This window comes from Neovison vison, chromosome 9, assembly GCF_020171115.1.
Source record: "Neovison vison isolate M4711 chromosome 9, ASM_NN_V1, whole genome shotgun sequence".
Lineage (NCBI taxonomy): Eukaryota > Metazoa > Chordata > Mammalia > Carnivora > Mustelidae > Neogale > Neogale vison.
In genome coordinates, this window is record NC_058099.1 from 21,432,039 (window position 1) to 21,443,902 (window position 11,864).

At 34.8% G+C, this 11,864-nt stretch overlaps 1 protein-coding gene across 1 annotated transcript in view; it reads left to right on the forward strand.

The window, feature by feature from the left end:
- The window catches only part of SHOC1 (shortage in chiasmata 1), a 77,901-nt gene extending 66,441 nt beyond the window's left edge, over positions 1-11,460 (forward strand). Inside the window, exons 24-27 of the mRNA XM_044264258.1 lie at positions 3,563-3,694; positions 5,343-5,492; positions 6,138-7,101; positions 11,172-11,460. Coding sequence (XP_044120193.1) covers positions 3,563-3,694; positions 5,343-5,492; positions 6,138-7,101; positions 11,172-11,272 — 1,347 coding nt within the window. The 3' untranslated portion in view covers positions 11,273-11,460. The remainder of the gene's footprint in view (positions 1-3,562; positions 3,695-5,342; positions 5,493-6,137; positions 7,102-11,171) is intronic.
- The last annotated feature ends 404 nt before the right edge of the window (positions 11,461-11,864 follow it).

An 11,864-nucleotide genomic window follows, 5' to 3' on the forward strand; every position in this document is an offset into this window, starting at 1 on the left:
AGTTATTTGCAAAATATACTTAAGGGAATCATTTTATTCCTCTATATATGGTTATATGATACTAGTGAGCAATACTATGTTCAGGTACAGTGACATGGCCCATAGAGGACATGTTCCAAGGAAAGCATTTATTGATGACACAGGAAGTATGCCCAGGCACAATCCATTCCAAACAAAAGTCTGCTCCCACCTGGATCAAACTATTCCAAGAGCTTTTCAAGTTATACATAATAATCTTAAAAGTAGATCGGTTTTTCCATAGAATTTAAGAAACAAATACCAGTTTGTTCTATTATCAGTATGTCACCAGTACTCAAGCCTCCTATTCTCCTGACTTGATGACATTACCACATTAAAGGGGTGCCTGGCTCAAGTGGTTAAGCAACAGCCTTCTGCTCAGGTCATGATCCCAGGGTCCTAGGATAGAGCCCCGCATCCAGCTCCCTGCTCAGGGGGAGCCTGCTTCTCCCTCTCCCTTTGCTGCTCTGCCTGCTTGTGCTCTCTTACTCTCCGTCAAATAAATAAATAAAATCTTAAAAATAAATTTAAAAAAATACAGGGGGTTCCCTAGACTCATATTATTTTAGAGTATATTGTTGCTTTAGTTTACTGAATTTAGTAATATGGCTTTGGGCCTGTTAGAACACATCAATATGGATTTAAAAAATTTTTTTCAGGCATCTGAAGACCTAGCCATTAAGGAAACATTAAGAAGTTTAACTACATTTTCTTAAGCTAAAAGAAAATACTGCTAGTAGTGTTATGCTGTATTTTATTCTAATGTCAAAAAGCTCTGAAAATTTGTTATTAGCTCCTTTTACAGAAAAATACATAGATAAACATATATGCAAAATTTTGAAAATAATGTTGAGGTTCCTGAATCTCCCAAAGTCTAGCCATGAACTCCAGAATTCTTGCCTAATAAATTAAGGTATTATTCATTATCATCACCATAAAATTGTGCCTTTTTATATTTAAATAAAAGCATCAGACCTTCTTAAAATATCCAAAACTGCAATAAAATTAATTTGGAGGGGCACCTGGATGGCTCAGTAGGTTAAAGCCCCTGCGTTCAACTCAGTTCATGATCCCAGGGTCCTAGGATCGAGCCCCACATCGGGCTTTCTGCTCGAATAAATCTTTTTTAAAAATTAATTTGGAATCAAACACTCTTATGTCTGTGCACTCTATACATATTTGGAGTGCATGGGTGACTCAGTCAGTTAAGCAACCGACTTGATTTTACCTCAAGTGTAAGAGCCTGAGTTGAGGCCTAGTCAGGCTCCCAAGTCCACGGCAGATGGAGCCTGCTTAAGATTCTCTCTTTCCCTCTCACTCTGCCCCTCCTCCTCTCCCCTCAACTGCTTACTCTCCCTCTCTCTCTCAAAAAAAAAAAAAAAAATTATACCTACTTAATATAATTTAAAGAAAATCCTTCCTTAGAATACATATACTCCCCAGTTTTATGTACTAACAGTTTTTTTATTTGTTATCTTGTGAAAGAAAATATTGTCATAATTATTTTATGAGGTTTGTACAGTCTTTGTTTCTTGAATTTTCACTACAGGACAGGAGGTTTATATTTCTAAGATATGGTTATTTAGGGCAGTGTTTCCTATTCACATTAAACTGCTAACCCATGGACTAGGGTGCCTGGGTGGTAGTTAGTTGAGCCACTGACCCTTGGTTTGGGCTCCACTCATGATCTCGGGGTCTTGAGACTGAGCCTTCTGTTGGGCTCTTTGCTTAGCACAGAGTCTGCTTAAGACTCTCTCTCCCTCTCCCTCTTTCCCAACCTCCTCTCTCTGTAAATTAAATAAATAAATCTTTTTTTTTAAAAAAGCCTGCTAACCCATGGACTATTTTTACTTCAACTGAATCTAAAAGATGAAGAAGTTAAAAATAGAACTGAAGGGGCGCCTGGGTGGCTCAGTGGGTTAAAGCCTCTGCCTTCGGCTCAGGTCATGATCCCAGGGTTCTGGGATCGAGCCCCACATCAGGCTGTCTGCTCAGCGGGGAGCCTGCTTCCTCCTTCTCTCTCTCTGCCTGCCTCTCAGCCTACTTGTAATCTCTGCCTGTCAAATAAATAAAAAAAAAAATTAAAAAAAAATCTAAAAAAAAAAAGGAACTGAAAGCAGACGAAAAAGGCTGGCATTTCGAAAGAAAGGCATGGAGGAAACACACAAGTGACAGGAAGTAGGAGATATTAAGAAATTTTCTTTAGAGTTAGGTTTAACACACACAGAGCTTAGCATTAAATAAGCCAGTATTGGATGGAACAATTCCCAAAATATTCTAAATCAAAACTTTTTCTTTTTTGGGGTGCCTGGGTGGCTCCATTGGTTAAGCATCTACCTTCGGCTCAGGTCATGATCCCAGGGTCCTGGGATAGAGCCCTGCATCGGACTCCCTGCTTCTCCCTTGCCCTCTGCCTGCCACTCCCCTTGCTTGTGCTGTCAAATAAATAAAATCTTTTTAAAAATAATGTTTTTCATTAGCATCAAATACAGCATCAAATTCATCTGTAAATATCTTTTATCTTTTTTTTTTTTAGATTTTTATTTATTTGACACAAAGAGAGATCACAAGTAGGCAGAGAGGCAGACAGAGAGAGAGGAGGAAGCAGGCTCCCTGCTGAGCAGAGAGCCCGATGCAGGGCTCGATCCCAGGACCCTGAGATCATGACCTGAGCCGAAGACAGAGGCTTAACCCGCTGAGTCCCCCAGGTGCCCCTATCCTTTATCTTCTAATATCATTTTGAAAAATCTTATCTTTTTAAAAAATAAATTAGTTATTTTATTTATTTATTTTTAAAGATTTTATTTATTTATTTATTTAACAGAGAGAGAGATCACAAGTAGGCAGAGAGGCAGGCTGAGAAAGTGGGAAGCAGGCTCCCTGCTAAGCAGAGAGTCTGACATGGGGCTCTATCCCAGGATCCTGGGATCATGACCTCACCCGAAGGCAGAGGCCTAACCCACTGAGCCATCCAAGCACCCCAATTCTTTTTTTTTTTTTTTAAGATTTTATTTATTTATTTGACAAAGAGCAAGCTAGCACAAGCACGGGGAGCAGCTGGCAGAGCGAGAGGGAGAAGCAGACTCCCCATGGATCAGGGAGCCCAATGTCGAACTTGATCCCAGGATCCCAGGATCATGACCTAAGCTGGAGGCAAACACCTAACCAACAGAGCCATCCAGGTGCCCCTTAAATTCTTATTTTTGAGAACTGCTAGATTTAACTTGGAAAAAACAAAAATAGTAAATATTATAAACGGCATCCAAATTTTTAATAAATTTATTAATAAATACAAAATGGAAATGGAGGAATTTAGCTCCAAAAATTGGAAAACTATAAGGATATCATATTTAAAGAAGGAAAGAAAACTGCTTATCCTCACAAAATATGCTGGCTCTCACATATTTTGGTAATTATATCTAAAATTATATTCAAATATTGAAATCTGCTGGGCTTTTTTTCTTCTAATTACAAACAATTTCTGAATTATATATTTTGCTTCCTAAAATTTCCTATAATCTAATATATAAAAAATATATTTTAGCTTATAATTGCGCCAGGAGTGGAAGAGGCTGCACTGATAATTCGGCAAATTGCTGATCACAATTTAATGACCTCAAAGAGAGATCCTCGTGAATGGTTGGATAAATCCTGGCTTGAAGTTTCACCATCTAAGGTTCATTTCCTAAATATGTAAATTAGACATTTACAAGGCAAATATAAATACATGTACTGGAATTCTCTTTTTGGTAGCTTATTTTTGTCCATTAATGTTTGCATGAGCATATATAGCAGTAACCATAATGTACAACATTTATTTAGATCATTTTCTAGAATCATGGGTATTTTTCAACTTCACAGAAGTATTTTAATGAGATCTTTTATAATGAACTTTCAAATCAAGTGTATTATAGTGTGATATAATGACTTTAATGTCTAATATTTTCAAAAGATAACTTTTCCTAGTTCCTAAATTTAAACATTTAAGAGTAGTAAATATGAGTACAGCAAAATTCCATCCTTCCATTTTGTCAGTAATTTAGTTACATAATTGAAACTGAAAGTAGAGTTTTGAAATATTTTTAAGATTGATTAGTTAATTTTTAGAAATTCCTTTTGTTTAAGCATAAATATTTTCAAGTTCTCATACCAACCTAGTATCTTTGTTACCTTTTTTTTAATATAGTCAAATCATGAAAATGTAAAAAAAGAATAATGGAGTTTTTTACATACTAATATGGAATGATCTTCAAGATATATTACATGAAAAATGAAGTTGCAGCATAGAGCTTGTATACTACCGCTTGTATAAAACAAAGGAAATTAATATTTATAAGTGTTTGTAAATGAATAAAACATCTCTGCAAGGATATCAAGAAATGATAACATTAGTTATCTCCAGAGAGAACTGGGAAAATGGGTTAGGATGAGAGTTTTTACTGCACATCTTTTAGTACCTTTTGAATTTTGAACCATGTGACTATTTTACCTATTTAAAAAATAAAATTATAAAGCAAATAAATTCAATAAAATATTAATGTATTCATATACATTCATCAAACATTCATATTTATTAAATTATAGAATTTTTATATGCCTAAGCAGAAAATAGTACTATCAGCATGTATGGGTATAATTAATTATGGATGTATGTATGTCTGTGCAGGTTCCCTCTCACCAAGGCATGTCTAATCTACTCACATGTCTGTCATTTGATAAAATCAAAGAGGGTGCAAAAAGCCAGTGTAATGCAGAAAGAAAACGAAATGCAGTAATAGTAAAACATGGCTTCTATATTTCTAGACTTTTATGAGCTCTCTCTGAAAACACATATTTTTAGACCATTAAGGTCAGTTATGGTCAACACAAGTTCTTCCTATGCTCTTCACAGCAAGGCTTTCCTGAAAGTGTCATAAACATGGTTTCTCATAAATATGGTTCATCTTAATCAAATAGTGATAGTAGTTTATGGCCTACAAAGGGATAGCTAAAGAAATCTTGAGTTATAAAAGTCCCCTAAAACATTTCTCATTAGAAAATCTACCATTAGGTAAAACAATTGTCATTCAAAGGAGATGAACTGTAATAAAATTTTTTGGATGAGTGATTTAATGAATGAACTTTAAGATCTTTCTTAATTCTGAGAACGTATGAATCTTAACTGCCAAAGAAGTTCCTTTCCCTAGTAGCCATACTTATTTCCCAGACATCTCAAATTGAGGAGAGATGCAATGACAAAAAATTTAATATGCTAGATTGAGCAGAATAAAATGGGTCATTTGCAAATGACTAGTGGCTGATTATTCCTTTAAACTCTTTTCTAGGAAGAAATGTACTTACTTGATTTTCCATGTATTAACCCATTGGTGGCTCAGCTCATGTTAAATAAAGGACCTTCACTGCACTGGATATTATTAGCAACTCTGTGTCAACTTCAGGAGCTTTTACCTGAAGTTCCAGAAAAAGTATTAAAGGTTAGTTATTTGAATTCCATAGTCTTACATGAGTTTATTTCCTTTCCACTTACCATAACAGTTTTCAAAATGAAAGTATCCAAGATTAATTGTTTTGGACTTCGTGTAGCAAAGAAATAATTTACTTGAACTAAATTTCACATAGAATTCTCAAGCTATCCTATAAAAATAATTCAGTACAGTTTATCACACTTTAAATTATTTTGAAATGTTATTGTGCCCACAAGTATGTGATCACACACTCTACTCATATGTGCTTACAATCCTGATGCCCTTCATTATAGTTTAGTAAAGAAAACTTTAGCCTTATTGGTAAAAATTTTCAATTTTTATCAAGCAGATGGTATTCTTGTATAACTTGTATAACTCAAAACTCTATTAAATTGTGATTAGAAAATGGGTTAAAAATTGGATTAGAAAATGGATTTTCTAATTACAATAAGTTTTTCTTTTAATGGAGCCTAATTATGTTCTTATGACATGGATCATTATAATACCCTACTTATTTATATTTTGCTTTCTTTACATATAGATAAGCATTGTTATTTATATTTACTTGACTAATGTTTATGTTGTTTTTTATATTACTTGACTGATGTTTATGTTGTATTTGTATTATATTAATTAATTTTTAAAATTTTTTAGCATTTTTGTAGCATCACTTCCTTATTCAAGATTAGTTCTTCTTCCATAACAAACTCATCTCAAAGTCCATCACCTCAGGAAAATGGAAATCAGACTAGTACCTTCACCTCCCAGAGTTCAGCTTCTGGCTCTTCAAACTCTGTCCTTCAAGGACATAATGAAAATTACCACTTTTCAGATATAGGAGAGGCAATGCACGGAGACACAAACAGCTCTTCAAACTGTAACTCTTCCCTTATGGAACTAAGAGAAATGCCATGCGTTTTACCACCTGTGACTTCTTACAATCAGGCCAGCTACTGGAAAGACTCCAATTGCAACCCTAACATAGTGCATAATCCTTTCCTGATTAATACAGAATCAAGGAATGTAGCTGGTGACTCCTTTCAAAACCAAAATGATTCAGAGTCAGATGTCTTTTGTTTGGATCTAACACAAATAAACTATGAAAACATAGTATCACCAATTGACACTCAGAAGAGAGTTGCCCCTAATTTTATAAATTACCAGAAAAAGGGAACACATGATGCAAAAGGACATATAAATAAAGAAGTGTCTGCCCCTAGCTTTTCACTAGAAGCCTCCCAATCTCCTCTTCACTGGAACTTTAAGAAAGATGTATGGGAAAAACAGAATCACTCATTCAACTTAAAATATGGTGCAAAGCAAACTGCATGTGACAAATGGTACTCTCAGGAAAATAATTTATTCACTAATCAGCAAAAATGTTTATCTGATGAGTTAGAAGACTTCATATGTGAAAGGTCAAATGCTGGGACTAAAAGGACTTCCTGGAAAGAATTACCATCTGCCCCCAGTTTGGATTTATTTTGTGCTTCTGATTCTAATGTAAATCAAAAAGAATTCAACAGTCTTTATTTCCACCAAAGAGCTGGGAAATGTTTAGGACAGAAGAGGCACTCTGACTCCTCATCTAACTCAGGAGACAAGAAATCATTACCAGGTAACACTACCTAATGTTAATAAAACTACTCAGAGATGTAATTTTTTTTTAAGTTTATTTATTCTTTTTCCAATATCTACACCCAGTGTGGGACCCAAACTCACGATCCCAAGATCAAGAGTCACATACCATCCCAACATAAGCCAGCCAGGTACCCCTTACAGATGTAATATTAAAAGATAGAACCATCTCTAAATTTAAAAAAAAAAAGTTTTCTTTAATTAATATACTTAAAGAATCTTCAAAAACTTTGGAGTCAAAAAGAAAATCAAAATTCTAATTATAGACATCTAAGAAAATAAATGCAAACAAAATATGTCAAATTCTTATAGCTTTAGATGAACTAAGCATTCAATTTAAGAAGTTAAAAATAAAACCTTAGAACAAGTCTAAGTAAAGCTGAAGAGTATAAAATTAGCAAAGATTAAACAGAGAAATCAATGAATCAGAAAATTAACTTCTTTGTTGGGCAGGAATATTTAATGGGATAACCTTTATTAAGAGCTTATTATAGGCCAGGTGTCCTTCTAGGCCTTTTATACAGATTACTGAATTCTAAGAATACTATTAAATAGATATCAGATAAATACTACTATTAGCTCTACATTTGATGCTTCTGAACATTTAATCATATCAAATTTTTTTTTTTTTGACAGAGATCACAAGTAGGCAGAGAGACAGGCAGAGAGAGAGGAAGGGAAGCAGTCTTCCTGCTGAGCAGAGGGGATGAAGGGCTTGATCCCAGGGATCATGACCTGAGCAGAAAGCAGAGGCTTTAACCCACTGAGCCACCCAGGCGCCCCTAATCATGTCAGTTTTTAAAAGGACAGTTTTCTCTTTCCTCGTAACGATACCTCTTGTACCTTTATTTTCTATGTCATTTATTACATTGGCTTGAACATCTAGAACAAAATATATAAGTTCTAATGACCATATAAATGTAGCCTTACCACGATAGGAAAAAAATAAATAAAAAGGGGAGAAGCTTAAACTTCAAAGCTCCTTTTTTGCAGAGGCCCTTTTGTGAGGCTTGAGAGACTCCCAGAAAATCTGGTATTCTTTGTTTTGTTAAAAGAGGACCTCCCCAAGTACCATATGATCTCACCCATATGTGGAATTTAAGAAACAAAACAAAGGAACAAGAAAAAAAAGACAAACCAAGAACCATACCCTTAACTATAGAGTACAAACTGATGTCACCAGAGAGGAGGTGGGTGGATGGGTGAAATAGGGGATGGGGATTAAAGAGTTCACTTGCCATGACGAGCACTGAGTAATATATGAGTTTGGATAAATCACTATATTGTACACCTGAAACTAATATAACACTGTATGTTAACTATACTGGGATTAAATAATAATAATAAAAAATAAGTAAAGAATAAAATAAAATAAAGAGGACCTCCCAACCTGTACAGTTGACCCCTGAAAAACACAGGTTTGAACTGCGTGGGTCCACTTACACACGGAGTTTTTGACAAATACAATACGGTACTATAAATATATTTTCCTTAAGATTTCTTTATAACATTTCTTTTCTCTAGCTTACTTCCTTGTAAGCATACAGTATATAATACATATAACATACAAAATATGTGTTAATTGACTGTGTTATCAGTAAGGCTTCCAGTCCACAGTAGGCTCTTAGTAGTTCAAGTATTAGAGAAGTCAAAAGTTACTTATAGAATTTTGGGGTGCCTTGCTGGCTCAGTCAGTAGAGCATGTGACTATTGATCTCAGGATCATGAGTTTGAGCCCCATGTTGGATGCAGAGATTACTTTAAAAGAAAGCTATATTTAGATTTTTGAGTAGGGAGAGACAGCATCCCTAACACCCTCATTGTTCAAGGATCAACTGTATAAATGCCAGGACTCACAAAACTTGGATTTGATGCTATTTAATAATCATAATTTGTTTTGTTCCTGATCTTCTCCTTTTTATTTTTTAAAGATTTTATTTATTTATTTGACAGAGAGAAATCACAAGTAGATGGAGAGGCAGGCAGAGAGAGAGAGAGGGAAGCAGGCTCCCTGCTGAGCAGAGAGCCTGATGCAGGACTCCATCCCAGGACCCTGAGATCATGACCTGAGCCGAAGGCAGCGGCTTAACCCACTGAGCCACCCAGGCGTCCCCCCCCTTTTTTTTTTAAATTTATTTGACAGACAGAGATCACAAGTAGGCAGAGAGGCAGGCAGAGAGAGAGGAAGGAAAGCAGGCTCCCTGCTGAGCAGAGAGTCCAATGTGGGGCTCAATCCCAGGACCCTGGGATCATGACCTGAGCCAAAAGGAGAGGCTTTAACCCACTGAGCCACCCAGGGACCCCTGTTTTGTTCCTGATCTTAATGGGAACTATTCTATCCCAGTTTTATGATCTTCTGTGAGGAATAGATTCCGAATTTTATCCAAATATTTTTTGGATATTTATCCAAATATTTTTATCCAAATATTTTTTGCCTATTGGGGAAAATCAAATATGTTTTCTCCTTTCATCCATTAAAGTCAAGGATTATAATAGGTCTACTAATATTAAATCATTCTTATTCTATAATAAACTTAATTGGCTTTGGAAGAGTGATTCTTTCAATTTGTTGTTGAATATGGTTACTAATACTTATTTTTGACTTTCATATCTATATTCATAATGCAATTAACCTATTGTGCTCTTTACTTGTACTGTCACATTTTTGACATGAAGTTTATTCCAGCTTCATAAATGAACTGAATTAAAAATTCCATTTTTTTCCCATCTTGAACCAAATCAAGCATGTGAATTACTATATGTTCTTGAACTTAGGTCATCCCAATGTATAGGAAAACCTTCCCATTTTCTCGATGAGAAGATCTCAGAAATTATTTCTAATAACTTTTATATTTAAGCTTTTGGGGATATGGATGGAATAGTCAAATGTCTACTTATATTTTAATTCACTAACTTAATTATAAATATATTTTAAAATCATATATTAGATAAATAATTTTGTTTAGAAATATTGCTTTTTTCCACTTTCAAACTTCTTCCATAAAATAATTTTATTCAAACAGTTTACATGAATCTTTGATACTACTATCATTATCACTATGGAAACTTTTGACTTTTTTACTGTGGTTTCCCATAGCACATCATTACCTTCACTGTTTAAGGTATAAACACTGTTTATAAGGTATAAAACCTTCACTATTTAAGATATAAACTTTTAGAATTCATATTAATTCAGGCCTAGACAATTTATCCAAAGCCATTGGCATAATCTCAAGGTAATTTTCCATCTGTCTTATAGATGTGTATTTGTGATCTCTATGATAAAAATTACCTATTATGCTGCTTTTTAAATTTCCTTATAATGGCATCCAACTCTTCTAATTATGAGATTACATTCCCAGGAATAATTACTAAAATAGTTTTAAAATATTTTAGCCTCCTTTTTAACAGATTTAATTAATTAACTCTATAAGAATCCAAATCTGGGATATTTCAGGCTAAAGTGTCATATATAATACAATCATAGAAGGTGAGTCCATACATGATCACCACCTATCATATATCAGAGCTCAGGATAAATTCTACAACATTACAGATAGGAGGTAATTAATGAGGGAAAACTAAAATGAAAGGGTCTTAAATCCAGGGAGATTTAATTGTTTGTGCAAAGTATGAGCATACAAATATGTGTACATGATACTAATTAGTATTGGGCTATTAGATACAGGTGCATTTTTTTTTAAGATTTTATTTATTTATTTGACAGAGATCACAAGTAGGCAGAGAGGCAGGCAGAGAGGAGGAAGCAGGCCCCCCGCTGAGCAGAGAGCTGCATGTGAGGCTTGATCCAAGGACTCTGGGATCATGACCTGAGCCAAGGCAGAGGCTTAATCCGCTGAGCCACTCAGGCACCCCTACAGATGAATTTCTGATAAAAATGTAATTTTTTATAGTCATTTTAGCTCAGTTTGGAAATTTTAACACTTTGTAGATAGATGAAGAGATAGGATGCATCAGAATAGCTAGAAAAATAGCTATACTTTATTACTGTCAGAAATAAAATGGTTTTCCTTTTTCCCCTTTTAACAGATTTCATGTGCTCACAACTACCACAATTCAAAAAACGGCGTCTAGTGTATGAAAAAGTCCCTGGTAGAGCTGATGGACAAACTCGTCTGAGGTTTTTTTGAAGGAAAGGATAATATTCTGTGCCACATTCCTTTGTTTTTGATGAAAATCTGGTAACAAAATGATTTAGATTTGCTCATTCATTAAATAAAATACATTTGTTACATGTTCTTGGTTCTTCCATATTAAAATTTCAAAATATATATTCTGCCCTATTGTTTGCATCTTTGTATGTTAAATATTCTGATTGGCATAATTGTCGTAAGATCCAATTATCTTCTAGATTCACCTGAACACTGCAAGCCTTCTTTTTTTTTTTTAGAGCAGTAGGTACAATATATACATCTAGAGCAACAGCAGTATATACAGTATTGTATCTATATATAAAAGGGTAATTTAGTTGTCTTCCGAATGGCTCACTGCTTCCCACCTTTCCTCCAGCAAGCCTTTTTTTTTTTTTAAGATTTTATTTATTTATTTGACAGAGAGAGATCACAAATAGGCAGAGAGGGGAAGCAGGCTCCCCGCTGAGCTGAGAGCCCCATGGCTCGATCCCAGAACCCTGAGATCATGTCCTGAGCGGAAGACAGAGGCTTAACCCACTGAGCCACCTAGGCACCCCTCCAGCAAGCTTTTTAAAATGAGCCTCCATTT